General features: G+C 65.3%; 2 protein-coding genes across 6 annotated transcripts; one reads left to right on the top strand and one right to left on the bottom strand.

Annotated features, from left to right (window-relative positions):
- The first annotated feature begins 287 nt into the window (after positions 1–287).
- On the top strand, positions 288–1,905 carry LRRC26 (leucine rich repeat containing 26). The gene is made up of 2 exons (XM_069579644.1): positions 288–1,428; positions 1,507–1,905. Exons 1-2 carry the CDS (start codon positions 741–743, stop codon positions 1,818–1,820), a joined length of 1,002 nt encoding a protein of 333 aa, XP_069435745.1. The 5' UTR covers positions 288–740; the 3' UTR covers positions 1,821–1,905.
- On the bottom strand, positions 1,903–26,564 carry GRIN1 (glutamate ionotropic receptor NMDA type subunit 1). Of its 5 annotated transcripts, XM_069579639.1 has the most exons (21): positions 26,307–26,564; positions 24,447–24,581; positions 21,847–22,023; positions 19,893–19,955; positions 19,095–19,195; positions 13,231–13,352; positions 12,986–13,160; positions 11,392–11,536; positions 11,212–11,295; positions 9,023–9,164; positions 8,797–8,924; positions 8,449–8,613; positions 8,256–8,374; positions 8,031–8,143; positions 7,810–7,958; positions 7,542–7,699; positions 6,928–7,089; positions 6,712–6,821; positions 6,447–6,592; positions 5,141–5,251; positions 1,903–2,775 (listed from the first exon to the last, which is right to left on the bottom strand). In XM_069579639.1, the coding sequence occupies exons 1-21, from the start codon at positions 26,562–26,564 to the stop codon at positions 2,707–2,709; spliced, it is 2,832 nt and encodes a 943-aa protein (XP_069435740.1). In that variant the 3' UTR covers positions 1,903–2,706. The 5 variants fall into 5 exon arrangements, with proteins under 5 accessions (XP_069435740.1, XP_069435739.1, XP_069435741.1 ...); XM_069579638.1 differs by lacking the exon at positions 19,893–19,955 and having other exon boundaries at positions 1,903–3,137; XM_069579640.1 differs by lacking the exon at positions 5,141–5,251.
- Positions 26,565–27,672: the final 1,108 nt, after the last annotated feature.

The following is a 27,672-nucleotide window of genomic DNA, read 5'->3' on the forward strand; positions in this document are numbered from 1 at the left end:
CTCTGCCTGCTGCTTTGTCCTGCGAAGCCTGCAGGCCCCGGCCCCTGCCCCACCCCGGGAAAACACTAAGACAGGACCTGTGACTCGCCCGAGTCCAGAGAAGCAGCATGTGACGGGAGGACTTGGGCCGCGTGCCCTGCCCCACCCATGAGTTTCCTTGAGGTTCCGGGAGAGCCCTTGTCGGGGGTGGGGGTGGGAGTGCAGATGACTGCCTCCCCTTCCTCAGGAGTGCTGCCCTCCCCCCGCCCCCCACCACATCTGGACGGCGGGCTCAGGGGCCCCTCAGCCATCCACCATGGGGATGGGGCGGTGCTAGGTGGGGACTGCTGTGTGCGCCCTGGGATCACTTGCTGAGTGGAGACAGAGGGGTCTGCGCAGCAGGGCGCACTGGCTCCTAAGTTGTGTCGCTGCTGAGTTGGGCAGGGGAGAGATTGTGGGGGATGGCGTGGTCCAGTTGCTCAGGCCTCCTGGGGTCACGGGATGGCACTCCACACAGGTGAGGAGGGGGTGCGGTCTTTACAGCGCTGCTGGCCCGGAGCCAAGTGGAGCTCAGAGCTTTGGGACAGGTGGCTGGCAGTGCCCTGCCTTTGGCTGTGTGCCCAGCCTCCACCCTAGGCGCAGTACCAGCCGTGGGACAGGAACTGTCTGTGCTCAGGCCGGAGAGTTGATATTTGTGCGGCCGCCGCAGGGTCGGACAGGCTCTGGCAACACGCGGACAGCGGACCTCCACGACTGTCCCCATGCGGAGTCCCTCCTTTCCCTCGTGGGGGCCGCCGCCGCCGCCGCCGCCGCTGCAGCTGCTACTGCTGCTGTTGCCGTGGCCAGTCTGGACCCAGGCGCCCGCCGCAGCCGCCTCCTGGGGAACCCCGGGCGCCCTAGGCTGCCCCGAGGCTTGCGTGTGCGCGCCGGGGGGCCAGGCCAACTGCTCGGGGCGCGCGCTGCCCGCCGTGCCAGGGGGCTTGAACCGGCGCGTCCGCGTGCTGCTGCTGAACCACAACCGCGTGCACGCGCTGCCTCCCGGCGCCTTCGTGGATGCCGGCGCGCTGCTCCGCCTGGACCTGCGCGAGAATGGACTGCGCTGGGTGCACGCGCGGGCCTTCTGGGGCTTGGGCGCGCTGGAGCAGCTAGACCTCAGCGCCAACCAGCTAGAGGGGCTGCTGCCCGGCACTTTCGCGCCACTGCGCGCTCTGCGCGCCCTCTCGCTGGCTGAGAACCGGCTGGCGCGCCTAGAGCCCGCAGCGCTGGGCGCGCTCCCGCTGCTGCGCGCGCTCAGCCTGCAGGACAACGACCTGCCTGCGCTCCCGTCCGGGCTCCTGGCTGGCCTGCCAGCTCTCAATACGCTGCGCCTGCGCGGCAACCCCTGGACCTGTGGCTGCGCGCTGCGCCCACTCTGCGCCTGGCTTCGCGGACACCCGCGGCACGCGCCAGGTGAGCCCTCGGGGGCGCGGGCGGGCCGGGCGGGCCGCTACCCCCGCGACCGTCTGACGCCGCGCCCGTGTCCCGCAGAGGCCGAGACGCTGCTTTGCGTATCGCCGGGGCGCCTGACGCTCAGCCCCTTGACCGCCTTCCCGGACGCCGCCTTCAGCCACTGCGCGCGGCCCCTTGCCGCGCAGGATCTGGCCGTGGTCTATGCTCTCGGGCCCGTCTCCTTCCTCGCTAGCCTGGCCGCCTGTCTGGCCCTGGGCTCCGCGTTCACTGCCTGCGGCGCTCGCCACCGCCGCCGCCGCCGCCGCCGCGCCGCCGCCCGCCGCCAGCAGAGGCGGCAGCCGGATCCTGGCCCCGGCACAGCCTCGCCTGCGGCCACCGCCGCCCAAGCTTGAGGGGCCGCGGCCGCCCTCGAACCTCTCCCCACCCGCTTGCCCCTCCCGCATTCCTGACGGCGTCAACAAGCGACTCAGCTCGAAATTTTCGCGACATTCCTTTTGGCATCACCACTGCACACACCAGGCGGGGCGGGGGGTCGGCGCGCGCCCGGGGCCCTGGGCTGGAGGGCCTGGGCCGCACGGGGGAGGCGCGCCCGGACGCGGAAGGGCCGGGCCTGCACGCGGCGGGGCTGAGGCTAGTCCCGAGCCCGCGTCTGCGAAGCCCACCCTGGGCGGCGGGCGGAGGAGGCAAAGAGAAGGCTCAGCCCTCGCAGGGTCCGGAGAAGGTGGGAGGCAGTGGGGAGCCCGAGCGCGCCCCAGGGAGGCGCTGCCAGCTGGTGGAGTTCAGGGTCTGCAGTCCAGGAAGGGCAGGGCCAGCTCAGAGGATGGGGTGAAGCGGAGAAGGGGTACAGGCAGGAAGGGGGGGGGTGGGGTGGAGGCCGTGCGGTGCGAGGGCGCGGGAGGGGTGGCCCAGCCAGCCCGGGCCAAGGCCCACCGTAGCTCTGGGAGTGGCCGGGAAGGATGGGGCTCCAGTCTCTTCGCCAAGCCCCTCTGCCGGGCCGAGTCAACTGCTCTCCCTGCCGCTCAGAGACCCCAGGGCCCTGCCTCTGCCGGAGCGCCCTGAGGCCCTGCCCAGCCAGCTCAGCTCTGGCCCGTCCTCAGCGGCTCTCGTCCGAGCCTCAGTCCAGCAGGGGCTGCCCACCGGCAGCAGGGCGGACGGACGGACGGGAGGCCCGGGGTGGGCAGTCTCTGGCAGGCGGGCTTCCCTCAGGCCTTCCCGAGCAGCACGACCCCTCAGTGTCCTTGGCCGGGCTAACGGGGCGGGTGGGCGCCTCCGGGCGCCTCACACCACGGTGCTGACCGAGGGATCTGAGAGGTTGAGCGGGCCCGTGATATCAGTGGGATGGTACTGCTGCAAAATAGAAATACAGACAAGGCGCCCGTTAGCCCGGCCGTCAGGGGCACGCGCGGGGCCGGGACGGGTGGGCCGGCCGGCCGGCCGACCGGCGGGCAGGCGGGCGCGGCCTGGGGGAGGCTGGGGGGCGCTCCTCCCCCGCCCCCGTCGTGCTCCGGGACTCTGCGTGGGCCGGGCCGCTGTCCCGTCCGTCTGTCTGTCTGTCTGCGGGGGAGGGGGCAGAGGAGGGCGGGCAGGGCGTCTCAGCTGTCCCTATGCCGGGCACACATCTGCAGCTGGCCCTCCTCCCTCTCAACAGCGCGTCGCGGCAGCACTGTGTCTTTTTGGTTTTGCAAAGCGCCGCGTCCACCCCCGGTGCTCTATAAATAAGAACCAACAATCAATACCCGCTGGCCCCGCCGGCCGCCAGGGACCCAGCCCTGCGCGCCCAGTGCCGCCCTGGCCCAGACCAGCCACGGGACAGGGGCAGCGCATCTCAGCGGCCGCACTGACCCCACCCCTCCCGACAGAGCCCCCCACCCAGGCCTCCCTCCGAGCAGGTGCCCAGCCGGAAACGGGGGGGGGCTGGGCTGCCCTCCCCTGCCCAGCCCCCAGCTGGCAGTGTCCCCAGTCATCCCTGCAGGGCCGGCCAGCCCCAGATGCCACGTGGCACCAGAGCTGGCCTGGAGGGTGGTCCCTGGGGGGGCTCGGGCAAGGAGTCTGCTGGGAGCGTGTCCCGGGACAGGCACCCTGAGGGTCTCTGAGCTGCGCCCAGGCCAGCTAAGGGGCTTGTGAGTGGGCTCTGGGCCGGGATGGGGGTGGGATTCTGTTGCCCTCAGAAAGTGGCCCACTGCCTACGTAACTCTCCTGCCCCTCCTTTTGCCTGCCTGGCCCCAGAGCTCTGTCTGCTGGGCGCCCCCTCCCCGGCTGCCCCACCACTGGTCCTTGCTGGCCCTCCCAGCCCCCGGCGGGGCCCCTGGCTCAAGGCCCTACCCAGTTCCCGAGCTGCAGGGCTCCAGGCCTGTGCTCAGCCCCTCGGGCCGCCCCTGTCCAGCCACTCTGCCTGTGCTGAGCCCTAGCAGTGGAGTAGCCAGGCCTCACGGGCCCCTTTGGGGCAGGTGGTGGCCTCACCCCAGACTTGGATGGCTCTGCGCTGCGCCCTGTCTGTGCTGCGCCCTGTCTGCGCTGCGCCTGCCCCTCTTCCCTTGCGCTGTGGGCGGGGCCACAAATCCTGCTTCCATCTGGGTCGTAAGACTGGGGTGATGCTGCCTGTGAACTGGGGGCTCCTTGTGGACAGGAGGACAAGCTGCCCCTGAACCGCGGGGAAGCTGATGGGCTGAGGGCTGTGCTGGCCCTGGGCGGGCCCTCCTCGCCTGGGTACGCTCCCAGCAGGGCTAGGCCAGTCTTGGAGGCCTGGGGTTCAAGCACACACACCCGGGACAGAGACAGGCTGCCCAAGCGGGAAGGCAGGGAACCCTTGGCTCAGGCTCTGAAGGGGCTGGGGGTCAGGCGCTGAAGCACTGCTCCCCTCCATGGGGGTCTCCCCACCCTGAGCCTCGGTGCCCAAGGCTTGCCAGCCACAGCTTTCGGGGCCACCCCCCCACCCCGTTCTCAGACCTCCAGGTGCTGCCAGCACGCCTCCCGCAGGGCCCCTGCTCGGCCTGGGGTGGGAGCCGCCGCCTCTGGTCCCACCCGTTCCCCATCTGACGGCCCCTGTGGCCAGGGGCCTGTGCCAACTCCAGGCCCCAGCCGTCCACCCAGATGGAGCCGGGCCCGGCCCCCCAGCCCCGGCCCACACAGAGACCACACGGAGGGGATGCGACAGGCATGGCTCTGGTGAGGCACGAGAGACAGGCGTCTGGGTGGCAGGGCTGGCAGCCAGACAGATGGACGGTGGGACGTCACAGGCTCCCCTCCACGGACGTCGCAGGGAGGGAGCGAGGGCAGTGGGCCTCTCCCTGGGAGAAGCCGGAGGGACGGGCGCGACAGGGAGGTGGTGTGGCCTCCTGCCGGCTGAGGAGCCCGGGACGGGGTGGCCCTGCGCGCCCGGGGCTGCGGGCACAGCCCTGAGTGGGGAGGCTGGCCGGCTGACCAACGACATGACACGGCTTTAAGATGGCGCGTGGCGTCATGGCACGGGGGGCAGACTAACGCAGAGACACACGGGGAAGACAACCCGGCGGGCGGGCCCGCGGGCGAGGGCCGAAAGAGCGGCCCAGAGTCCGAGAGAGGCCCTAGTGTGCCGGGCGGGCAGCGGTGAGCGCAGGAGGGCCGCGCGGGCGAGGCGGGCGGTGGGATGGCGAGGGCGGGCCTGACGCACGGGACACAGACACGGGGGCGAGGGGAGAGTCGGACACGTGGGACTGGGCGCTCTTCCCCTTACCGTGTCTTTGGAGGACCTACGTCTCTTGAAGCTGGAGGCCAGGGTGGAGGTGATAGCCCTAAGTGTGGCTTTCTTTTTAGGGTCGGGCTCTGCTCTACCACTCTTTCTATCCTAAAACGAACACGCACAAGTGATTAGACGGCCGAGGGCGGCGGCCACACCTGCCCTCGCCTGCTCCTGGGGGCTGCTGCCCCGCCTGGCTGGCCGCGCGGGCCCTCGCTCCTGCCTGCCTCCCTGTCCTGGTTGGACCAGCCACCGGCCCCACGCTCGCAGGGGGCCTCTGCTGCTGCCGGAGGTCTCCGGCCTGACCTTCCTTGTGCTGGGACTGGGTTCAGGGAGGCGGGGTGGGGTCCTCAGCTGGCTGTCTTCCAGGAAGGCCTGCCTGGTTCCCTGGCTCCAAGGTGCCCCTGGTGTACGGTGCCCCGAGGAGGAGGAACCCCCTGAACACCGGGTGAGTCACCCCCACAGGCCCCACCAGCCACTCTGACCTCAGAGGAAGCGCACCGAGATTTAGGAAGGGGCTGAGGGGACTAAAAGCAGGTGGCGAGATGGATTGGAGTGACAGAGAGACAGAGGCGGCTCCTGGGACCCTGGCCTCAGGTCTGATGGCCAGGTGGGCCTTGCGCCCGCCACTGGGAGCAGCGGCCAGGTCCCAAGAGCAAGGGTGGGCAGACGAGAGGTGTGGGGACACCGGTGACCCCGGCCCCCGGCCCTCCCTCTCGGCAACACCGGCTTCCTCCCAGGACACAGGCTCTGGGGAGGCACCCAGAGGAAGAGAAGAGCTGGGGCAGCCTGGGGCTGCCCGTGGGGCACCAGCCCGGCCCAGGTGGGCTGTGGGCAGCCCGTCCCCTGCTGCCAGCAAAGCCCCACGGGTGCAGCCTGGGGTGCCCAGCAGGACCGGCGGACCAGCTCAGACTGCAGTTACATGGAGCACAGCAGGGTGGCAGGGAACCGGGTCCTTGGAGGGGCGTGGGGCGGCGAGGGATGTCGGACTGCGCCTTGGACTCACACACTACACCCAGCTGGGTCCCTGTCTTACCCTGCCTCAGTCTGCCTTCCTACGGAATGGGCCTCGGTGGGCGACTCTGGAGACAGAGGGGCCAGGTGGACGCTCGGAGCCCGGCTTCGCAGAGGCGGCCACCCACAGGCGGCCCCCAGCACTGCGGCCTCCGCTGTGGCTCCCAGCTCCAGTCCTCGCCACTTGGGCTCCTGGGAGCCAGAGCCAGCGCTTCCGCCTGCAGGGATGGAGGAGGGCCGGGCCGGGTCGGGCCGTGGGCACCAGGCCTCGGAGGGCGGCCTGCCCTACCTGCAGGTTCTTTCTCCACACGTTCACTGCCGCAAACGCCAGCTGCATCTGCTTCCGCCGGGCGTCCTTGTGCCGTTTATAGGCGATCTCGATGAAGATCAGGAAGATCCCTGCCACGATGCCCCCAGCCACCAGCATGAAGACCCCTGGGGGGGACACCCAGTGCCTCAGCTGTGGCTGCTCCCGCTGCGGCCCCCTGGGGCGTCCATCCAGGCTCAGCAGGGGCCTTGACCGGGCGGGGGGGGGGAGGGGGGAGGAGGCCCACCTGCCATATTCTCGAAGGTGAGGGTAGCAGGGGCGTTGCTGCGCGAATCGCACTCCTGGTACCGAACCCACGTCTTGTCCAGGTCTTCCATGAAGCCGTTCTCGTGGGACCTGGATGGACGGGGCGCGTGAGCCCGGGCGGGGCAGGGCGGGGTGGGCCCGGGAGGGGCTCGCAGGGCGGGGCGGGGCGGGGAGGGGGCGGGTGAGGCCAGCTCACTTGAGGATGGACAGGGAGACGTTCTGCTTCCAGGGGCTGTCCTTGCGCATGCCGATGCCAAAGCCCGAGCGGAAGAAGAGCTCGCCCGTGGTCACCAGGTCGCACTTCTGCGAGGCCTCGAACTCCAGCACCGCCGAGTCCCAGATGAAGGCGTGCAGCTTGCTGCGGGCAGGGGCGGGGTCACGGGGGCCACGCTTCCACGTGGCCCTGGCTCCCCGCGAGCCTTCCTCCTGCCAGCTGGGGACCCACCGTCTGTCCCCTCCCCGTGGCTCCCACACGGCCGGGACACTGAGTGTGGATGTGGACGCCCCCAGCCGGTCCAGCCCTCCCTTCACTCGCGCCCCGCCCGCCCCGCCCTCACTTGTCGCGCACGGCCTGGGTGGCCCCGCCCTCTCCCGCCCCGCCCCGCCCCGCCCCTCACCTGTCGCGCACTGCCTGGATGGCCCCGCCCCTCTCCCGCCCCGCCCCCTCACTTGTCGCGCACGGCCTGGATGGCCCCGCCCTCTCCCGCCCCGCCCCTCGCTGGCCCCGCCCCGCCCCTCACGTGTGGCGCACGGCCTGGATGGCCCCGCCCTCTCCCGCCCCGCCCCTCGCTGGCCCCGCCCCGCCCTCACTTGTCGCGCACGGCCTGGATGGCCTCCGCGGCGCTCTCGTAGTTGTGCTTCTCCATATGGCGGTACATGGTGCTCAGCTCCACCTGCCGCCGGAAGTAGATGTCCACCGAGCTCTGCTTCACCGTCGCGTAGATGAACTTGTCCGAGGGATTCCGCAGCTGCGGGGTCAGAGAGCCAGGCTCGTGGCTGCTCCCCGGCCGCGCCCCGCCCCACGCAGCGGAGGGCCTGAGCGCCTCCCTCCCCAGCCCCCAGCCGGGCCCGGCCTCACTCGCGGGTCGTTGATGCCGGTGATGCGCTCTTCCGGCCGGTCCAGCACCAGGAAGGCTGCCAGGTTGGCGGTGTAGGATGCCACAATGATCATGGCGAACCCCGCCCACACCATGCCCAGGATGCGCGCCGAGAAGCTTCTGGGGGCGCCTGCGGGCAGAGGACCGTCAGCTCGGGGCGGGCGGCGGGGCGGGATGGGGCCCTGGCCTGGCGTCGCCTCACCTTCCCCGATGCCTGAGTTGAGCAGGACGCCCCAGGAGAACCACATGGCCGAAGACAGGGTCAGCGCGTCCTCCTCCTCCTCCTCGCTGTTCACTTTGAACCGGCCGAAGGGGCTGCGGGGGCGCAAAGGGCGGGCGGGAGAGGGCGGGAGGGGCAGCCTGCCCCGGCCCTCGCCCGCTCCGCCCGCCCGCGGGTAAAGGAGTCTGGTCCCCGGGCCGCGCTCACCTGAAGCGGTCCAGCAGGTACAGCATCACGGCCACCACGTGCACAGACAGCCCCACCAGCAGCCACAGCGTGCTCTGGAAGGGCTGCATGAACGAGTCCAGCGTGCTCCGGGGGATCTCCTGCGGGGCCACAGGCCGTCAGGGCCGCCCCGCCCTCCCGGGACGCCGCCCCGCCCCGCCTGGCCTTCGCTCACCTTCTTGACCAGAATGGTCAGGCCCTGGTACTTGAAGGGCTTTGAGAACTCGATGTACTGCGCGCGCTCGTTGTTGATGGTCAGCGGGGCCACGATCATGTCCGCCTGCCCGCTGAGCAGCTCGCCCATCATCCCGTTCCATTCCTTTTTATTGCTGTTGTTCACCTGTGGGGCGACCCGCCGGTGGGGACGCGGACACCGCGGACCCCACTCCCCAGACAGGCTCCCACCCCGACCCATCTCATGGGTCACCCACTCCAGGCTCCTCCCAGGCTCAGGCCCCGCCCGCCGAAGACCCTCCAGGGAGCAGGCCCCGGTCCTGCGCCGGCTCCTAGGGACCACTCCTACCCGCTCCTGCGTGCCGAACTTGCCGTCGGCCACCAGGTGAACCTCATAAGTGAAGTTCATGGTCCGCGCCAGCTTGATGAGCAGATCGATGCAGAAGCCGTAGCAGCACTGAGGCACAGTGTGGCGCGCTGGCGAACGGGGGCGCGGTGCGGTCAGCGAGGGGCTCGCCGGCACGTGGTCCCTGCCCGCCCGAGGCCAGTGCCCCTGGCCCCCGCCCCGCACTCACGGCTGCCCGGCGACGTGTCATTGGGCCCGGTGCAGATCACCTTCTTGACCGGGTCCCCGTTAACGGTGAACTCCTCCTTGCACGTGCCGTCGCTCAGCGTAGGCTTGACATACACAAAGGGCTCCTGGTGGATCGTCACGATCTGGGGACGAGGGGACATAAGGCCTGGACCACCAGCCCTGGACCACCAGCCCTGGGCTGTCCTGGGCGCTGCCCTCTTCTCAGCACCCAGAATTCCCTGGAGCCCCCCTCCCCAGATCCCTGACATTTCCCACACACCCGCCCCCCACCATGCTGCTTCAGGCAGCAATCAGCCTGCTGCCCCGAGGAGGGGCGCCAGACCCCAAGGCTTCGCCCAGTGCACAGAGGGCAACTGGCCTCCTGGAACACCGTGCCTTCTCTTGGCCATTTTTCCTTCAGGTCCTGCCCTACAGAACAGTCCCTTGGTCAGTGGAGCCTGCCAGATGTCCAGTCTGCCCTGAGCCCCTTCTCTGACTTCTTGAGGCTGAGGACCTCCCTGTCCCAGCCCAGAGCCTACCCCCTGCCCCCACCCCTGCCATGAAGACAGGGGCATGTCCACTCAGAGCCTGCCCAGGACTAGGGACACGCAGGGACTGCCCTTGTTGGCTCTTCCAGCTTCTCCTGGCCTCAGCCTCCACCCGCAGGGGGTCATTGTCCGATCACTGCCCTCTCTGCCGTGGCCTCTTCAATCCAGGGGCTCCTTGGGGCTCACGCTGGGCACTCTCTCCTCTCTGTCCTTCAGAGCCCTAAAGGCTGAGAGTAGGCAGGATAGACGCAGGCAGAGGAGCTGAGCCAGTCACTGCACAGGATCAGGGGTCCTGGGGGACATGGTGCTGGGGTTGAGTCTATGAGGTGAATGGGGTTGGTGAGAGAGGCCCCTTCTCCTGCAGGGTGACCAGCTCCCCCAAGGGCAGGGGACTGGGAGCCCCTGAAGGGGCTTATTTGCCTTTAAAACTTTCATCACCATTTCTATTATACAAGTAATATGCTCATGCTTTTAAAAAAAATCAGTGAGACAGAGGAGGGATAAACCGGGAGATTGGAATTGCCATAGACATGCACTACTACACGAGAAAGAGAGCACAGCACAGCGAACTGTGCTCAGTGACCCGTATGGGGATCGAACCTAGAAGGAGTGGATCTATGTGTGTGTATACTTGAGTCACTTTGCTGTACAGAAGAAACAAACACTAAATCAATTATCCTCCAATGAGAACTAAGCTGAAAATAATCAGTTCAGTGTCAAAAAAACAAGCGACACACGAAAGGCTCCAAGAGGCCTTCTGGCTCTCGCAGCCCGTAGGGGACCATCCTGGCCATTTGTCCTGTCTGTTTTACACTCAGACTCTTCAACACAAGGCCTCTTTCCTGAGCGCTGGCTTGGGGAAATCCCTTCTGCCCGTAGAGAGGGTTGGTGCCCTGCCGGCAGGTGCAGACAAAGAGGCCCAGTGAGAGACCACGGGGTGGGGTAGCTCAGAAAGCAGAGGAGGTCAAGAGAGGACCCTGGGGCACCACAAGAAGTGTGGTGTGAGGCTCCTTGCCTTTAGTGAGCTCGGGCACCAGCCTGGTGCTGGTGTGGGTCAGTCTGGGAGGGACTCTTGGGAGGCATCCTGGGATGAGCCTGAAGGACCGTAGCAGAGTCGGGACGTGGAAGAGAAGCTGTGAGAGATGAGGTCCCAGGGGAGGGCTCCCAGAGGCCCAGTGAGTCACAGAGGGGCTGGCCAACGCAGGGAGACCCGGCTCAGAAGGACAGTCTGAGCCAGTCCCAGCAGGAGGCCAGGAAGGCCAAGGGTGGGCGGTGGGCTGAGGCCACCTGGAGGAGTGCCGAAGAGTGTGGGGGCATCATCTCCAGGACTGGGGCTCAGCACTCAGAGTACTGAAGTCCACAGAAAGACCACCGGTCTGCCCCTCATCCCCAGGGGAGCCCTGGTCCACATGGCTGCCCCAGGCTTAAGCGGGATGGGGTCAGGAGGGGCCGGGCGGCTGGGCTTCCTCTCCTGCACCCACTCCGTCTCCCTGCGCCTCCGCCACGCCAGGTGTGTGCAGTGGGTGCTGGGCTGGTCCCAGGACCTTTAGTCACTTCAGGGCCCTCACTGTCCCCTCTGCACCCTCGGCACAGGATGGAGGCCACGGTGCACGGAGACCGGGGCAGGGAGGCGGGGCCCCACCTTCAGCCTGGTGGACATCTGGTAGCCGCGCGGCTTCTCGGTCTCCCCGCCCGGCCAGATGATCTTCCTGTCATTGGGGATGACCTGGGGGTGGGGGTATGAGATGGAGGTGGCCACGCAGGGATCTCGGCCCCAGGGCCCTGAGGCCCCAGCCCCCACCCCCTCATGACCCCCACCTACGTGCGTGCCGTTGTAGATGCCCACTTGCACCAGCTTGCGGTTCTGCAGGTTCATGATGCTGTAGTTGGCAAACTTCCGGTCCCCGTCCTCATTGAACTCCACGCGGCCGGTCACCCCGTCTGCGTACTTGGAAGACATCAGCACCCTGGAGAGGGCAGTGTGGTTGGGCCATCAGGGATGCACTCCCTGCTCTCACTGAGAGCCGCCTGGAGGGCAAGCCCAGACAGACGGCACAGCCACGCCAGCCAAGCGGCTCCTCGGCTCTGGACCCTGTTGTGAGGGCTTCCTGTGGGCTGGGACGTTTGATTCTGACAGCTTTACAGGTGAGGTGGCAGAAGCCCAGGGAGGACGCGGTGGCCCGCTCACCAGTGAGTGGAGGAGGCTGGGTTGAGGTCTCATCTTCCTGCGTGTGCACACGCGTGTGTGTGTGGCGTGTCCACTGGGCCATATATGTGTCACACACCAGGTCTTTGTATGGGGTGCAGCCCTGTGCGTGTAGCTGTGGCACAGGTGTGATGTCCCTTGAGCCTCTCTGAATCTACACGCACACGTGTGTGCCTGTGTGCACATATGCTGCGTGTCTGCAGCTGTGTGTGCTCCTGCTGTGGGTACCGCGGCCAGGACTCTGCGCCTGCTAATTGGGGGTGGGTGCTGGTGACCGACTGGGCCTCCCCACACTAGTGGCGCGGTGTCCAGGGTTCTCTGTGTTAACTCCTGCCCTGCTGCGGCCACCCACTGTGTCTCTTGCCAACCTTGGCTCTCGGCAGACTTGGATGTGCTTAGTCACTCAGTCCTGTCCAACTCTTTATGACCCCAGGGACTGTGGCCCTCCAGACTCCTCTGTCCATGGGGATTCTCCAGGCAAGAATACTGGAGTGGGTTGCCATGCCCTCCTGCAGGGGATCTTCCCAACCCAGGGATCGAACCCAGGTCTCCCACATTGCCGACGGATTCTTTACCACCTGAGTCACCAGGGAAGCAGGGTTGGGTGCCATCCCCAAAATCTTTGTCTGACCTCCTGGGCCTGAGGAAGCTCCCAGTGCCCGCCCGAGGCAGGATCCTCCTCCCCAGGGCTGTTAGTCATCCTGGGGACCGGGGTGGGGTCTCACGGTGGCTTCAGTGTTTAAAGGTGGGGACAGGGGCAATGGAGGCAGCCGTGCTTCTGTGACATTCGAGGCGATGGTGTCAGTGTTGGAAATGGACCAGATGGTTATCACAGCGCGGATGGAGGTGAGGATGGAGTCAGGTGGGGGCAGAGAGGAGCGGGGAAGGAGACTGTGTCTGTAGGCGCAGCACGCTGGGCTGGAGCGACTCTTTCGGGCTCCGGAACGGTGGCCCTCAGACGGAGCGGCCCCGCCCACCCCAGGGCGACCCCGCCCACCTGGAAGAGTGGCCCCTCCCGCCTCGGACGGATCAGACACGCCCACCCCGGAAAGTGGCCCCGCCCACCTCTTGAAGAACAGCCCCGCCCACAGAGAACGGCCCTGCCCACTCTGGAACAGCCGTCCCACCCCCTCAGACGGAGCGGTCCCGCCCACCTCAGAGAACGTCCCCGCCCACCCTGAGGGGCGGCCCCGCCCACTGGCCCGCCCACCTCTTGAAGAGCGGCCCGGTCTTCCAGATGTTGGTGTTGCCCACGCAGCCCCGCGGCGGGTCGGTGATGTTCTCTTTCTCGAGCAGCTCGTGCACGGCCTGGGCCACCACGCCCACGGCGTCGCTGATGTGCGCCGACTCGTTCTTGCCGTTGATGAGCTGCAGCCCGATGATGCCTGGGGCAAGGGCTGGCTTAGAGCCCGCGGGGGACGCCTGCCCACCGGGACCCCGGAGCCCAGCACTCACCGTCCGGGGCGTAGCGCAGGGCGTTCCCCGAGATCTCGCGCTCCCCCACCAGCCACACGTACCCCGAGCCCGTCATGTTCAGCATCGCGGCTGCGCGGTACACGGTGGCAGCGTCGTCCTCGCTGTGGGGCAGAGAGGGGTGACGGCCAGGACTCCAGCTCTCCCCACCCGCGGCCGGCGGCGGCTGCTCGACTCCCAGGTCCCCCTCCACAGTGTGGCCTCCCCCTGCCTCTTCCCCCGCCCCTGGTCTGCGGGGAGCCCTGGAGGCACTGCAGAGATGGGGGGCAGCCCCCACCCCGGCCCCTCCCCCAGCCGGCACTGCACGTGGGCCCGAGGACTAGCCCCGAAGTGATGGGGTGGGGCCCAGACCCCCAGAGCTTGCCGGAGGCCTCTTGCTGGCCCCCTGCTCTTGTGGACAGGGTTAGCATGACACAGACAGTGACGGCCCATTATTGACGGGTAACTTGCTCACCCGCACCAGACACTATTCTGAATGCTTTCCATGCACCTTTCTATTTAATTCTCACAACCTCCCTGTGAGGCAGGCAGAACAGGATCCCTGGCAGGACAGGGACTGAGGAGCCAAGGCCCACGGTGGGAAGTGGAGGGTCGGGTCTGTGTCTGATAATCCACCCCTGAGCCTGTGCTCCTGCAGCTTCCTGGGCAAGCCACACCCCTCTGGTTCCATGCCTGAGCATGTGAACTGAGAGGCTGGGATCTTTCTGGATGCTGCTGGGACCAAATGCCAGGGCGCTGCCCTGAGCATTGCAACAGAAGCCACTGGGGCGCTGAGGGCACCTGCTCTCCCTTTTGGAGTCTGAACAAGCATCTCTGGGTGCCCAGCCCTGGGTGCTCTCCCTACCACCCAGGGCAGAGCCCCTGGCAGGACAGAGCCTAGGCCTCACCTTGCAGGCACACGTTGCCCTGAGCTCCTGTGTTTCCTCACAGCTGAGCCTCTGTGCACCCCGCCCCCTAGGGCTGGGATCCCCCTGGTCAGGACAAGCACCCTGGGCCTGATGGCACTCCCACCTCCTCTCCCTGCAGGGTGGAACTTGACTCCAGACATGATGGACACTTTGCTTCTCTGATGCATGGGCAGCGGGAGACAATGCAGTTCGGGAGATGGTCTGGGGGGGCATTTTCACAACGGCTGATGTGGGAAACCCAGGCAGCCCTAGGGACCCTAGGAGTCAGCCCCCAATTTTCTCAGGGGAAAATGCAAACGTTCAGTGTTTGCTTTAAACAAGAACGCAACCCCAAAGGGAGGTGCTTCAGGCTGCACCCAGCCAAGACGGCTGGTGGCACCAGTGTGTGCGTGTCGGGGCGCGGCTCCCCCAAAGCCTGGTGGAGGGGCCTGTCTGCTTGACACCATCCAGGTCTGTGAGGTTGGACTGGTGGTGAGCACACACCTATGCTTGTGTCTGTGTAAATCGATACCTGCAGTAAAGCAGTTGCAGACAAAAGCCTGATCGACATCAAACTGTTTTATGGAAATAACTGATCCCGTAAAGACAACTTCAGGAGGATTACTTTAAAAAAACGTTTTGGAAACAAATTAGAGATTCTGACATGCTCAAGAGAAAACTGCTCAAAAGTTAAGACTGGCTTAATGAAGTCGCTCTGCAAAATGCTCTCAACAGGCTTCGTGAGGAGGAGCCGGGGGGTCGGGTGGGGGACAGGGTGAGCTAGGGTGGCAGCGGCCCTGCCCAGGGGTCTGCTGGCATCCCTGGGCTCCAGGGGTGGACTGTGCCGGGCCAGCTGGTCCCCTGCAGTGGGACTCTGGCCTCTCTGCTCTGGGGGCCTGTGTGTGAGGGCAGGGGTTCCTTCCCGCTTGAATCCAGAGGCCACGAGTGGATTCAAGAGGTGGGCGTGTGGTCGGTGAACGCTGTGCCTCCACGGGCCGTGTATGTGCGTGTGTGAGGCCTGTGCCCTGGGTAGTGTGTGGCACACAAGTCTATGTTTGTGAGCACGTGTGTGCTGGTGTGGGGCGTGTGCCGGTGTGGTGTGTCTGCTCTTGTGTCTAGGTGAGCATGTGTTAAGTGCGTGTGTGTGTGTGTGTGGTGGTGTGCCTGTGTGTGTATGAGTGTCCCTGAGTGTGTGTGTGTGTGGTGTGTGGCGGTGTGCCTGTGTGTGTATGAGTGTCTTTGAGTGTGTGTGTGTGTGGTGTGTGGCGGTGTGCCTGTGTGTGTATGAGTGTCCTGTGAGTGCGTGTGTGTGTGTGGTGTGTGGCGGTGTGACTGTGTGTATATGAGTGTCCTGTGAGTGCGTGTGTGTCTGTGTATGTGTGTCTGTGTGCCTGTGTGTGTGTATGAGTGTCCCTGAGTGTGTGTGTGTGTGGTGTGTGGCGTTGTGCCTGTGTGTATATGAGTGTCCCTGAGTGTGTGTGTGTGTGCGTGGCTGTGTGCCTGTGTGTGTGTATGAGTGTGGCGGTGTGACTGTGTGTGAATGAGTGTCTTGTGAGTGTGTGTGTATGTGGCTGTGTGCCTGTGTGTGTGCATGAGTGTCTGGCGAGTGTGTGTGTGTCTGGCGGTGTGCCTGTGTGTGTATGAGTGTCCCTGAGTGTCTGTGTGTGTGGTGTGTGGTGGTGTGCCTGTGTGTGTATGAGTGTCCTGTGAGTGCGTGTGTGTGTGTGGTGTGTGGCGGTGTGACTGTGTGTATATGAGTGTCCTGTGAGTGCATGTGTGTCTGTGTATGTGTGTCTGTGTGCCTGTGTGTGTGTATGAGTGTCCCTGAGTGTGTGTGTGTGTGTGTGGTGTGTGGTGGTGTGCCTGTGTGTGTATGAGTGTCCCTGAGTGTGTGTGTGTGTGTGTGCCTGTGTGCCTGTATGTGTATGAGTGTCCCTGTGTGTGTGTGTGTGTGGTGGTGTGCCTGTGTGCGTATGAGTGTCCCTGAGTGCGTGTGTGTATGGTGTGTGGTGGTGTGCCTGTGTGCGTATGAGTGTCCCTGAGTGTGTGTGTGTGTGCCTGTGTGTGTATGAGTGTCCCTGAGTGTGTGTGTGTGTGGCTGTGTGCCTGTGTGCCTGTGTGTGCGTATGAGTGTCCCTGAGTGCATGTGTGTATGGTGTGTGGTGGTGTGCCTGTGTGTGTATGAGTGTCCCTGAGTGTGTGTGTGTGTGTGGTGTGTGGTGGTGTGCCTGTGTGTGTATCAGTGTCCCTGAGTGTGTGTGTGTGTGGTGTGTGGCGGTGTGCCTGTGTGTGTATGAGTGTCCCTGAGTGTGTGTGTGTGTGTGGTGTGTGGTGGTGTGCCTGTGTGTGTATGAGTGTCCCTGAGTGTGTGTGTGTGTGTGGTGTGTGGTGGTGTGCCTGTGTGTGTATCAGTGTCCCTGAGTGCGTGTGTGTATGGTGTGTGGTGGTGTGCCTGTGTGTGTATGAGTGTCCCTGAGTGTGTGTGTGTGTGTGGTGTGTGGTGGTGTGCCTGTGTGTGTATCAGTGTCCCTGAGTGTGTGTGTGTGTGTGGTGGTGTGCCTGTGTATCAGTGTCCCTGAGTGTGTGTGTGTGTGTGTGCCTGTGTGCCTGTATGTGTATGAGTGTCCCTGTGTGTGTGTGTGTGTGGTGGTGTGCCTGTGTGCGTATGAGTGTCCCTGAGTGCGTGTGTGTATGGTGTGTGGTGGTGTGCCTGTGTGTGTATGAGTGTCCCTGAGTGTGTGTGTGTGTGGTGTGTGGTGGTGTGCCTGTGTGTGTATCAGTGTCCCTGAGTGTGTGTGTGTGTGGTGTGTGGCAGTGTGCCTGTGTGTGTATCAGTGTCCCTGAGTGTGTGTGTGTGTGTGGTGGTGTGCCTGTGTATCAGTGTCCCTGAGTGTGTGTGTGTGTGTGTGTGCCTGTGTGCCTGTATGTGTATGAGTGTCCCTGTGTGTGTGTGTGTGTGGTGGTGTGCCTGTGTGCGTATGAGTGTCCCTGAGTGCGTGTGTGTATGGTGTGTGGTGGTGTGCCTGTGTGCGTATGAGTGTCCCTGAGTGTGTGTGTGTGTGTGCCTGTGTGTGTATGAGTGTCCCTGAGTGTGTGTGTGTGTGGCTGTGTGCCTGTGTGCCTGTGTGTGCGTATGAGTGTCCCTGAGTGCGTGTGTGTATGGTGTGTGGTGGTGTGCCTGTGTGCGTATGAGTGTCCCTGAGTGTGTGTGTGTGTGTGGTGTGTGGCAGTGTGCCTGTGTGTGTATGAGTGTCCCTGAGTGTGTGGCTGTGTGCCTGTGTGCCTGTGTGTGTATGAGTGTCCCTGAGTGTGTGTGTGTGTGTGCCTGTGTGCCTGTATGTGTATGAGTGTCCCTGTGTGTGTGTGGTGGTGTGCCTGTGTGTGTATGAGTGTCCCTGAGTGTGTGTGTGTGTGTGCCTGTGTGCCTGTGTGTGTATGAGTGTCCCTGAGTGTGTGTGTGTGTGGCTGTGTGCCTGTGTGCCTGTGTGTGTATGAGTGTCCCTGTGTGTGTGTGGTGTGTGCCTGTGTGTGTGTATGAGTGTCCCTGAGTGTGTGTGTGTGTGTGTGCCTGTGTGCCTGTGTGTGTATGAGTGTCCCTGTGTGTGTGTGGTGTGTGCCTGTGTGTGTGTATGAGTGTCCCTGAGTGTGTGTGTGTGTGTGCCTGTGTGCCTGTGTGTGTATGAGTGTCCCTGAGTGCGTGTGTGTATGGTGTGTGGTGGTGTGCCTGTGTGTGTATGAGTGTCCCTGAGTGTGTGTGTGTGTGCCTGTGTGCCTGTGTGTGTATGAGTGTCCCTGTGTGTGTGTGGTGTGTGCCTGTGTGTGTGTATGAGTGTCCCTGAGTGTGTGTGTGTGTGTGTGCCTGTGTGCCTGTGTGTGTATGAGTGTCCCTGTGTGTGTGTGGTGTGTGCCTGTGTGTGTGTATGAGTGTCCCTGAGTGTGTGTGTGTGTGTGTGCCTGTGTGCCTGTGTGTGTATGAGTGTCCCTGTGTGTGTGTGGTGTGTGCCTGTGTGTGTGTATGAGTGTCCCTGAGTGTGTGTGTGTGTGTGCCTGTGTGCCTGTGTGTGTATGAGTGTCCCTGAGTGCGTGTGTGTATGGTGTGTGGTGGTGTGCCTGTGTGTGTATGAGTGTCCCTGAGTGTGTGTGTGTGTGCCTGTGTGCCTGTGTGTGTATGAGTGTCCCGTGTGTATGGCACAGACGTGTACACGAGAACAGAGAAGCAGGTCGCATGCACATGTGTGTGTACAGTACACGTGCAGATAGCATGTGTGTGATGTGCGTTCAGTGGATTTGTGTGAGTGCGTGTGCTGTGTGTGCTGTGTGGGGGATCAGTGCTTGCTAACTGCCTTCCAGCCCAAGGAGCAGGCTCTATCCGGGGCAGACGGAAGGCGGGGCACCCCACCCCTGCTGGAGCCTGCAAAGCTTCTGGGACAGGCGGACAGTGCGGCAGGTCTCCCCAGGCCCCCGTGTGCCATGGGGCAGGGCGCGTCCGTCACCTATTTCTGGTGGCCTGGCCTTCCCTTCGCAGGACGAGCCATTTGCACACAGGGAGGCTTTTGCTGGGGCTCAGCTCCAAGGTCACGGTGGGGCCGGGCCCCTCCAGCGGCGGCAGCCAGGTGGTCAGGTCCCTCACCGGTCCCCTTCTCGTGGCTGCCTAGTCTGGCCGCTCCAACCCTTCCACCCCAGGGCCCCGGCCTCTCCCTGCCGTGGACCTTCTCTGCAGGCCCCTCATCCCTCCCCGGGACCCCTCCCCAACCAGCTCCCAGAACCCCGGTCAGCTGCTACCGCCCAGGCCACCTCTGCCTTCTTAAGGGCAGGGGCTTATCCCTCTGCCATCCCCAAGGCCCTGTGTGTGCGTGGGGGCAGTGAAGGGGGCGTTTGGGAGGCAAAGCCCAGCATCAGCAGGGCGCACCCTGGGCCTGGCCCCGAGGTGGCCGGGTGGCCGGCCCAGCCTGGCCTCACCTGGCGGAGAGGATGATGACCCGGGCCTCCAGCTCCCGCGCCTCCATCAGCAGGGCCGTCACGTTCTTGGTCCCCGGGTCGAACTGCAGCACCTTCTCCGCCTGCAGTGTGAGCGGGAGTGTTAGCAGGCGGCCGGGGCGGGGACACAGCGCCTCAGGGGCGAGAGTCGAGCTGCAGCCTCTAGGATCCCCGAGGCTGCGCCCTAGGGCCGCCGCGGCCCGCCTGCCGCCTGCGCTGCCAGCTGCCTGCCCTGCTGCGCCGGCCTTCCTGCGTCCTCCTCCTGCTCGCTCTCTGCACTCCGCGCTCTCCTCCTCTCATTCCTGGCCTCACTTTTGCACTGAGCATGCAAGTTGAAGTGGACCGAGACTCAGAAAGAGGCGTGCAGCGGGCAGGAAACAGGAAAGAGTTTTGGAACGCAATCCGAAACGGCGGAGACGGCCGCCTTTTCCAAAACCTCGGGAGGTCCTCCGGGGCCTGTCCGCCGGCCCTACGGGAGCGGCCCGGGCTGGACTGCAGGCGGGCGGGCGGGCTCCCTCCTGGGTTCCGCGAGGAAACCCGGGGGCCCGGAGATTCACATGCACTCCCCAGAGAGCCGCTCCTCCTGCGGGCCGCCTGCGGGCGGGGGCCCGGCGGCCGGCACCGGCCTCTCCTGCCTAGGCTGCCTGCTCTGGACCTGGCTCTCCTTCCTCTCTGCTCGGCCGCGGCATGGCGCGGCTGGGCCCACGGCAGCCCTGGTGGCCGAGGCGCCCGGCCGGGGCTCCCTAGTCGTGGGTGGCGTGCACGTCCATGCATATATACCTTGGGTCCGCGCTTGTGGTCATAGGACAGTTGGTCGAGGTTTTCATAGTTCCTTTTTTTACTCTGATGAATAATGTGCACAGAGAGAATATGCAGACACAGAAGAAGATTATAAACGGTTGAAAATGACGGCGCTAAAGCAATCACACCACCTCCTCGGCACGTCTGCAGACGGGCACGTACCTGGAGCTCGCAAACACCTAGGCCGGGGCGGGGCTGGGGCCGGGGCTGGGCCGGGGCAGGGGTGCGGGGCGCAGGGGCCACTGAGGCTCCCTGCCTGCGTGGACTTGCGCTCATGGAAACAGTCAAGCTCAGGAGAGAGGGAGGGCCTGTCTGCGTCCAAGCGAAACCCACCCCCTGGGGACCCCTCCTGCCCCCAACCCTGCCATGCACCTGCCATGGGGTCCCCGCCGCACCCCCCGGCCACGGGAGTCCTGCATGGGGCAGGTCCCTCCCCCAGCACCCCTTCTGCCCTCTGGGAGGCCCAGGGTTCTGCCCTCGCTGGCGCGTGGCGCATGCCCCGCCGCCCGCGGGCACTGAGCGGCTGTGGCGGGCGTTCCTGACACAGGCGCATCTGCGGGCGTCCACATGCGCTTGTTGGCCTAGTGAGCCTGCGGCAGGGGCGGGGTGAGGGTCAGCGCATCTGAGCACGTATGTGCGTGCAGGCAGCTGAGTGTGAATTCGGGGTGAGCCTGCTCGTGGGCACACGCCACTTGTGAGCCTGCTGGACCTCTGGGGAGGGGGTGGAGGGCCCCTGGGGCCTGAGTCTGGGACAGCGGGAGTGTGAGTGGATGGTCTTGGGAGCAACCGCACGTGCCTGCGAGAGGGAGCGTGTGTGTGAGCATGCACTGGGCACACGTGCAGCCACCAAGGGAGGGGACACACTCGCCTGGTGCAGCCCTGGGAGCCAGCCCTCCCTCCTAGGTTCAGCCCGTCCCCTAAAGCAGGACCCCCAGGGCCCTCTGGGTCTGCCCTCTGCTTCCCCCCAGCTGATGCCTGCTCTTCCCTTCAGGCCCTATGGCGCCTTGGGGCACCTGGGTTGGCACTCAGCTTATTGAAGCCAACTCCGCCTCTGCACACAGCGCATACGCCTGCCATCCCTGGGTCTTGCCTCCCAGGGCCTTCCCCTGCCTGGGCCTCTCTGCCTGGTTTGGCCACCACCCAACCCGGGAGGGGCACAGCCCGGGTGCGGAGCACCCATGGCTGTGGGCTGGGTGGAGGCGGGACCCTGGGCTTCCTCTGGCAGTGGGGGTGGACAAGGAGGGATGGGGGGGTCACCTGGACCCCCAGAAACACCACTCTGGTCTTGCCACCGCCCCAGGGATCGGGGTCAGCTGGGCAAGAACAGTCAATTAGAACCAGGCACCTAATTGGTCCCCAGGAGGGGTCCAGAGCCTGGGCGGGAAGGAGAGAAGGGGCCGAAGAGGGGCAGGGCCAAGACTGGGAGCGGGGCTGGCAGGCACCCCTGGATAGGGCTTCTGTGAGGTTGGGTGGGCAGCGGCTAGGCGGACGGCAGCTGCGCAGTGAGGCCAGCAAGAGGACACGGGAGGGGTCACAGCAAAGGGGACCGAGCCTTTGCACAAGGGACGCGGCGCGTGGGGCCACCGCACTGAGGGACACCCTAGGGGCGGCGTTGGGGCGAGGTGGCGCCCCATGAGTTCCGAGCCCGGGGCCTGAGCGGGCTGGGGGCGGGGCGGGGCGGGGCGGGGCGGGGCGGGGTGTTTGCGGAGCTCCAGGTGGTCCTGCCCTCGCCCCGCAGGGACTGACACGAAGGAGATTTCGACTAATGGCAAAAGCGAGTGAAATGAGCCGAGGACAGGCTGGGGCGGGCGCTCGCCAGACGGAGTGGTGCTGACCACGCACGATGGAAAGAGAAGGGTGTTCACACGGGCCACAGACACGGCGGCGGCTCGCCGCTCCTGCTCCTGCGCGCGCGCCCCGGCCCGCGCCTCACCTTGGACTCGCGCTCCTCCAGCAGCGTCTCCAGGCGTTTCTGGGCCGCCCGCCCTTCGTGGTCGTCGCTGACCAGGAGGATGACGTGGTTCCAGCTGTAGACGCGCATCATCTCGAACCAGACGCTGGACTGGTGGGAGTAGGGCGGCACGGTGCGCAGGAAGCTCAGGTGGATGCTCTGCGAGGCACAGCAGGGCTGAGGGCGCGGCCGGAGACCCCGCCAGGTCTCTGCTCCCAATCGCTACGTACAGACCCCAGACCCGGGGGCCTCGCTTCCCCGACTCCTTCCCGCACCCCACATCACCTCATCTGAGAAACAGGCTCGGCTTGCTCACCAGCCGCCTGACTGAGACGGGGCGGGGGGTCTGTGGAACTTTTCCTGGGGTGACTCCCCCACCTCCCCACAGACACCCCAGCTCAGCTACTCAGGCTCAGAAAGTTCTTGCTGACGCCCAGCATCTCAGAGACCCCCACGGGTCCGTCCGGAATTCGTATAACTGTCTTTCTGAGGAAACCTCCCTCTTGGGGCTACGCTCCAGTCTCTTGGGCTCGTTGGGGGGTGTTGCCCTAACCCTCACCCTGGCCCCGCCTGCTCTGAGGGTGCCGCCTGTGGGTGAGGGGCTGAGCAGGCTCCGCCCCCCTCAGCGCGGAGTCTCTCCGGGTCTTTGCAGGGAGCAGGGCTCCTGGGGACCACCCCGAACCAGGGGTTCGTCTGCTCCCTCTCCGTGCCTTGGCATCTGGGCTCAAGAATGCCCCTTTGCCTCTGTCTGTCCTCCGGCAGGTGGCACGGCTGCAGGGCATTGTGGCTGGGGTGTCGGGCTGGCTCTGGCCCGGGCTGTCCTGGCCTGCCTTCTGGGCACATATGGTCAGGGGTTTGCTTTGGAAGGATCAGGGTGGAGCTCTAAGGCCCAGCTGCTAGGTGTGCCCTCGTGCTAGGCCATGGTCTGGATCTGGAGTGGGAGTCTGTGACAGTCCGCATCATGCCTGGGAGAGAGCTCCCCTCCCAGGCCTCCCGGGGCGCCCGGCTGCTGTCCTCCTTGGAGGCACTTTTCGGGCCTGGCGCCCAGAGAGGTGCGGAAGGCAGAGGCTGGAAGGCGCAGGAGGGAGCCCTCCACTCACCGCTGAGGGGTAAGTGCCTCTGAGCAGCTCGGGAGGCTCTGCTGTGGCTGTGGTTCTCAGAGCCTCAGGAAGAGGGGTGCCCGGCCTCCGCGAGCCTCCTCCCACAGCGGTCGTCCCAGAGGACCCCTCACTCTGCTCTCTCTTTGCCATTGTCCCTGACCTCCCTGGACACCCCAGGCCTGGCTGAGATGACCTCTGTGATTCAGGCGGGTTATCTAGAGCTCAGGGCTCCGGACAGGATGAATCTGGAGAAGATGGGGAGAGCTGGAAGGTTCCCAAGAGCCCAGCCCTCTGCCTCTCTGCTGACACCGAGCCAGAGTCCGCAGTCTGTCTGCAGGTGGCCCACCCCAGTGTTCTCGCCTGGAGGATCCCATGGACAGAGGAGCTGGGCAGACTTCAGTCCACGGGGTTGCAGAGTCAGACACGACGGAGCGGCTGAGCACGCAGGAAGCCCCCCAGGTCTGAAGGGTAAAGTGGAGCGGGCCGACCACCCTCCCGGCCTCTTGGTGGCGTTTGCTCCCAGCTGACTGGTCCTCCCAGAGCTGGGGCAGGCGCTGCGGGAGAGCTGTGTGCGGGCCAGCGCGCCTTCCTCACTGCTCTGGGGGCGCGCTTCCTGCCAGCCTGACTCGGGGACCTCTCTGCTCCCCCAGCTGCTGCTCCACGATTAGACGGCTCCGGTCAGACCCCCAGCCCGAGGGCCACGAGGCAGCCCTGAGGACCGCAACCCCCAGACCAGCCCCCCAGCTGCCTCCTCGGCTCACCCGGCTCACCCGGCACCGAGTTCAATCCTGTTCCAGCTGCGTCCTCTAGGGGGGGCTGGAAACTACACCCTCACTGGTCCCTGGTGGCGCCGCCCCTCTAGGCGTCTCCTCCTCCTGGAGAACCCCCTTTTCCAAGGGCCCCTGCTCTGCTGTCCGGGAAGCTGTCCCGTCTGTCCCTCCTGTGACCCACAGGGCCTCTGCTGCTCCCCGGGGCTTGCTTTTGGCACCTGTCACCTGTCAGTGGGCTGTGTGCCTGAGTGTGTGTGGGCGTGTGTCACTGTGTGTGTGTGTGTGTGTGTGTGCCTGGCACAGTGTGTGATGGGCCTGAGTGTGGGGGAGTGAACACGGTGGTTCCATGTGAGAGTGCAGTGGGTGATGGTGTGAGCACGTGTGAACATCAGTGTGTGCGTATGTAAGAGCAGGTGAATGGCCTTGTGACTGTGTGTGACTGCGCACACAGGCGTGAGTGTACAGATATGTTCGCATCTGTGAGTTTGTGTGAGTGTGAGTGCTATGAGTGTGTACCGGTGTGCGTGTATGTGGGTGAGTCTGTGTGTCTCTGTGAGACTGTATTGTGGTGTGAGTTGTGAGTGTGCCTGAATATATCATCTGGGGCCCAAAGCCCGTGATCTGAGCCCCTCTGCCTGTGCCCCGCACCCCCTCCGCAGGAAGCTGCTGGCGGCCCTGGGTCTGCCAACGGGGGCATCGCGGTCAGGCTCACCTTGTCTGAGTAGATGGACATGCGCGTGGTCAGCCCCAGGACGGGGATGCGGTAGAAGCCGGCTGTGTAGGAGACGGGGGTGGGTGTGAAGTGGTCGTTGGGGGTAGGTGGGTGGCTAACTAGGATGGCGTAGACCTGCGGGCACAGGGGACACAGTCAGCTCGAGAGGGGAGGGGAGGCCCTGCCCCAGAGCCCCCACTGACCCCCATCCTGTGTCAGAGGTGGACAGAGGCTAATGCTCCAGAGATGGAGGGTGTCTCCAGAAGGCCTGCAGGGACAATTACAGACCGAGAATTAGGAACTAGTGGGAGAAGCTGGACAAGGAGCCACCCAGAGGCCCAGGCCTCTTGCTGATGTCTTCCAGCAGCAGGCTGAGCCCCGCTTGGTTTGAACCAGACACAGTGCTGACTTGGGCACTGGCCACATCCTCAAGGAGGCTTCGACTTCCCGCCTGGACCAGTGGCTCAGCCTCCAAGGCAGGGAGATGGGGCAGAAGGCCCGGTAGTTCTGAGCTGCCCTCAGATTGGAAGGCCCTGTCTGTCCCATTTGTGCCTTCCCCTGTCTGAGCCACAGGGCCCCCTGCTTCTGCAGATGGGTGGGAGTGTGCTGGCCCCACACGGTGGGGGTGACGGCTGCCATGCCCACGCCTGGCCCACAGCGTCCGGCAGTGAGTGAGAGCTACTGCTGTCGCCGCGGCTCCCGGCACTCCCTGGGAGAACGGTGCCCACAGGCAGCAAAACTGTAAGTGGGAGGAGGGATTCCCCATAAAGGGTCCTACCCCTTCTCCCTCCCTGACCCCATCTGCACTCAGAGATGGCTGTTCAGTGTGTGCCCGAGCATGTGTGTGCGTGTGTGGCTATGCCGTGCTCACGAGTGTGTGCTGGGTGTGTGTGTGTACAGCATGCCCCGGCGTGTCTGCTTGTGTGTGTGCATGTGTGTGCACGCTTGAGCGTGTGTTCACTTATCTGGCACAGGAATGCATGTGCCCATGGAGATGCGTGGGGCCGGGCGTCTGTGTTAATGAGTGTGCGGTGGATTACCCCATGCCAACATGCATGAGTGAGTGCTAGTTTAAGTCTAGGCGTTTGTCTCTGTGCACAAACGTGGATAAATATGTGCGCACATGTGAGCATGAGTGTCCGTGGATGAGTGTGTGTGAGCAGCACTTGGCCCAGGGTCGGTCCGCCTCTTACATAAAGGGCTGCATTGCAGTGATCGGGCTGTCTCATTGGGGTGCAGCAGGCGCGGAGCCGGGGGCGGACAGCTCCGCAGGCAAAATCGCCAGCTGTGTCCTCCCCCCAGAGCGCGTGCTGCCAGCCGCTGAGCCTTGGTGTCTCCCACACAGGTCGTCCCCATCCCCACCGTAGAGAGCACCCTGCTGCAACACGTGGGCCACTTCCCCTGTCAGGCAGTCCTGTGGATGGGGGCGGGGGAGGGTGAAGGGATGGCGGTCTCCAAGAAGGAATAAAGATGGCCCCGGGCCCCATCCGGTTTAAAGCCCTGCGTCCTGCGTGCGGCCAGGCCAGCGCCTCGTGGGCGGCCTGGGATGCCCGCCACCACCCAGATACACAGTGACCAAACAGACAGCCACACGCCCACACACACCAGCTAGATGCCTGGTGAGGGCAAGCCCCGGTTACAGGCGATTGGTCTGGGGCTGACACAGAGCTGACGGGTGTTCAGCTGCTGGCGAGACCAGCCCTCTGGGTCCTTTCTCAAGGGGAGCGAGAGGGCGAGGGAAGGATGGGATGAAACGGGGACAGCGGCAAGGAAGGAGGCTGAAGCAGGGAGGATGGGGGGAAGGGTGGGGGAGGAGGAGGGGCCGGCACCGCGGGAGCCCGGCGAGTGGGGGGCGGGCACCTGGCTGGAGATGAGGTCTTCGCACACAGACAGGGCCATCTGGATGGCGTTGGGCTTGTGGGTGACGGAGGTGGCGTTGAGCTGGATCTTCCAGGAGCCGTGCCGCTTGTTGGCCTGATTCACAGCCTCGCGGAACATCTGCTCGTGCTTCCGCGTGCTCAGCACCGCGCCGATGTTGACGATCTTGGGGTCGCAGGCGGCGCGGGCGAAGGAGCAGGAGAAAAGCAGGGCGAGAGTCAGCAGGCGCATGGTGCTCATGGGCTCCGGGCAGCGCCCTGGCTCTGGGCGGCGCGAACACGGGGCCGTCCGCGCATCCCCAGCGGGAAGCCCCGGCCGTCCTGCGCGCGCCCGATCCCGCGGACGGAGGGCGCCGCGTCTTCCCCGGGAGCCTTAGTTCTGCGACACCCGCGAGAGGGACGCGTGCGGCGAGGCTTCGGCCAGCCGGGCAGCCCCCGGAGCGCGTGGGGTCCCTGGAGCGCGGCCCGGGTGGCGGGCGCTGTCCACGGTGCTGAAGCGGGTCTCGCTGCCGCTCCGGGTGCCTCGCGCCGCGAGGACACGGCGGCGGCAGCTGCTCCGCGGGCTTCGCTGGTCCCGGTCCCGACGCTGCGGCGGCTGCAGCGACTGCGGAGCGGCGAGCGCGGCTAGCGTCGCCTGCCCCTCCTGCCGCCCCCGCTTCCCGACGCGGAGCGGGAGCGGGGGCGCCTCCCGCGCCAGATTGTGCGCCTGCGTTCGTGAGAGCGATTTTCAGAGCGCGGGCCAGAGGGGGACGCTTGTGCGCGCGCGCGTGTGCGAGTGTGTGCGCGCGTGTGGACGGGTCGCTGAGACTGTGAGACCTGGGCTGTCTCGCACCTGTAGGGAGTCGAGCGTGAGGAGGTGAGGAGAGTCCGTGTCAGCGCAGGCGGCCGCCTGTGTCCTTTAACAGGACCGAATGTGTTCGGGCCAGTGTTTGTGTGTGTGTGTGTGTGTGTGTGTGTGTGTGTGTGCGCGCGCGCGTGCAAGAGTCCTCACCCGCAGTCAGTGATATTTCGGGGCCTGACTCTGCCGGCTGGAAAGCAAGGCCTGCGAAGGGGTCCTGAGCCGCGCCCCTGCGGGAGGCAGAAGGCTCAAAAATGGGGGCGAGGCCCTGGCTGCCTGGCCACGTGACTCAGGCTCCCTCCTGGAGAACTGAGAAGAATGGAGGGATGATAGAGACCACCCCATGTTGAGCTGCATCTTCCAGGAGAGTCTGAGGGTCTGAACCCCATCCAGCTGTGGAGAGGCCATGCCAGAGGGGTTCAGGTCTGCAGCAGGTGGGAGGAGGCCGGAGGTGAGGAGGCCTTGCTGATGCAGACCCTGTGCCCACCCTGCCTCCACACCTCTCCCCTCT

The sequence above is a fragment of the Ovis canadensis genome, chromosome 3, assembly GCF_042477335.2.
Source record: "Ovis canadensis isolate MfBH-ARS-UI-01 breed Bighorn chromosome 3, ARS-UI_OviCan_v2, whole genome shotgun sequence".
Lineage (NCBI taxonomy): Eukaryota > Metazoa > Chordata > Mammalia > Artiodactyla > Bovidae > Ovis > Ovis canadensis.

Excerpts from the sequence above, each read along its gene's own strand:
- LRRC26 (XM_069579644.1), top strand. The coding sequence starts at position 741 with ATGCGGAGTCCCTCCTTTCCCTCGTGGGGGCCGCCGCCGCCGCCGCCG. Across the intron at positions 1,429-1,506 it reads ACACCCGCGGCACGCGCCAG|AGGCCGAGACGCTGCTTTGC; the intron begins GTGAGCCCTCGG and ends CGTGTCCCGCAG.
- GRIN1 (XM_069579639.1), bottom strand. The coding sequence starts at position 26,564 with ATGAGCACCATGCGCCTGCTGACTCTCGCCCTGCTTTTCTCCTGCTCC. Across the intron at positions 6,593-6,711 it reads CACCTTCGAGAATATGGCAG|GGGTCTTCATGCTGGTGGCT; the intron begins GTGGGCCTCCTC and ends TGTCCCCCCCAG. Across the intron at positions 5,252-6,446 it reads TGTGGAGAAAGAACCTGCAG|GATAGAAAGAGTGGTAGAGC; the intron begins GTAGGGCAGGCC and ends TGTTCGTTTTAG.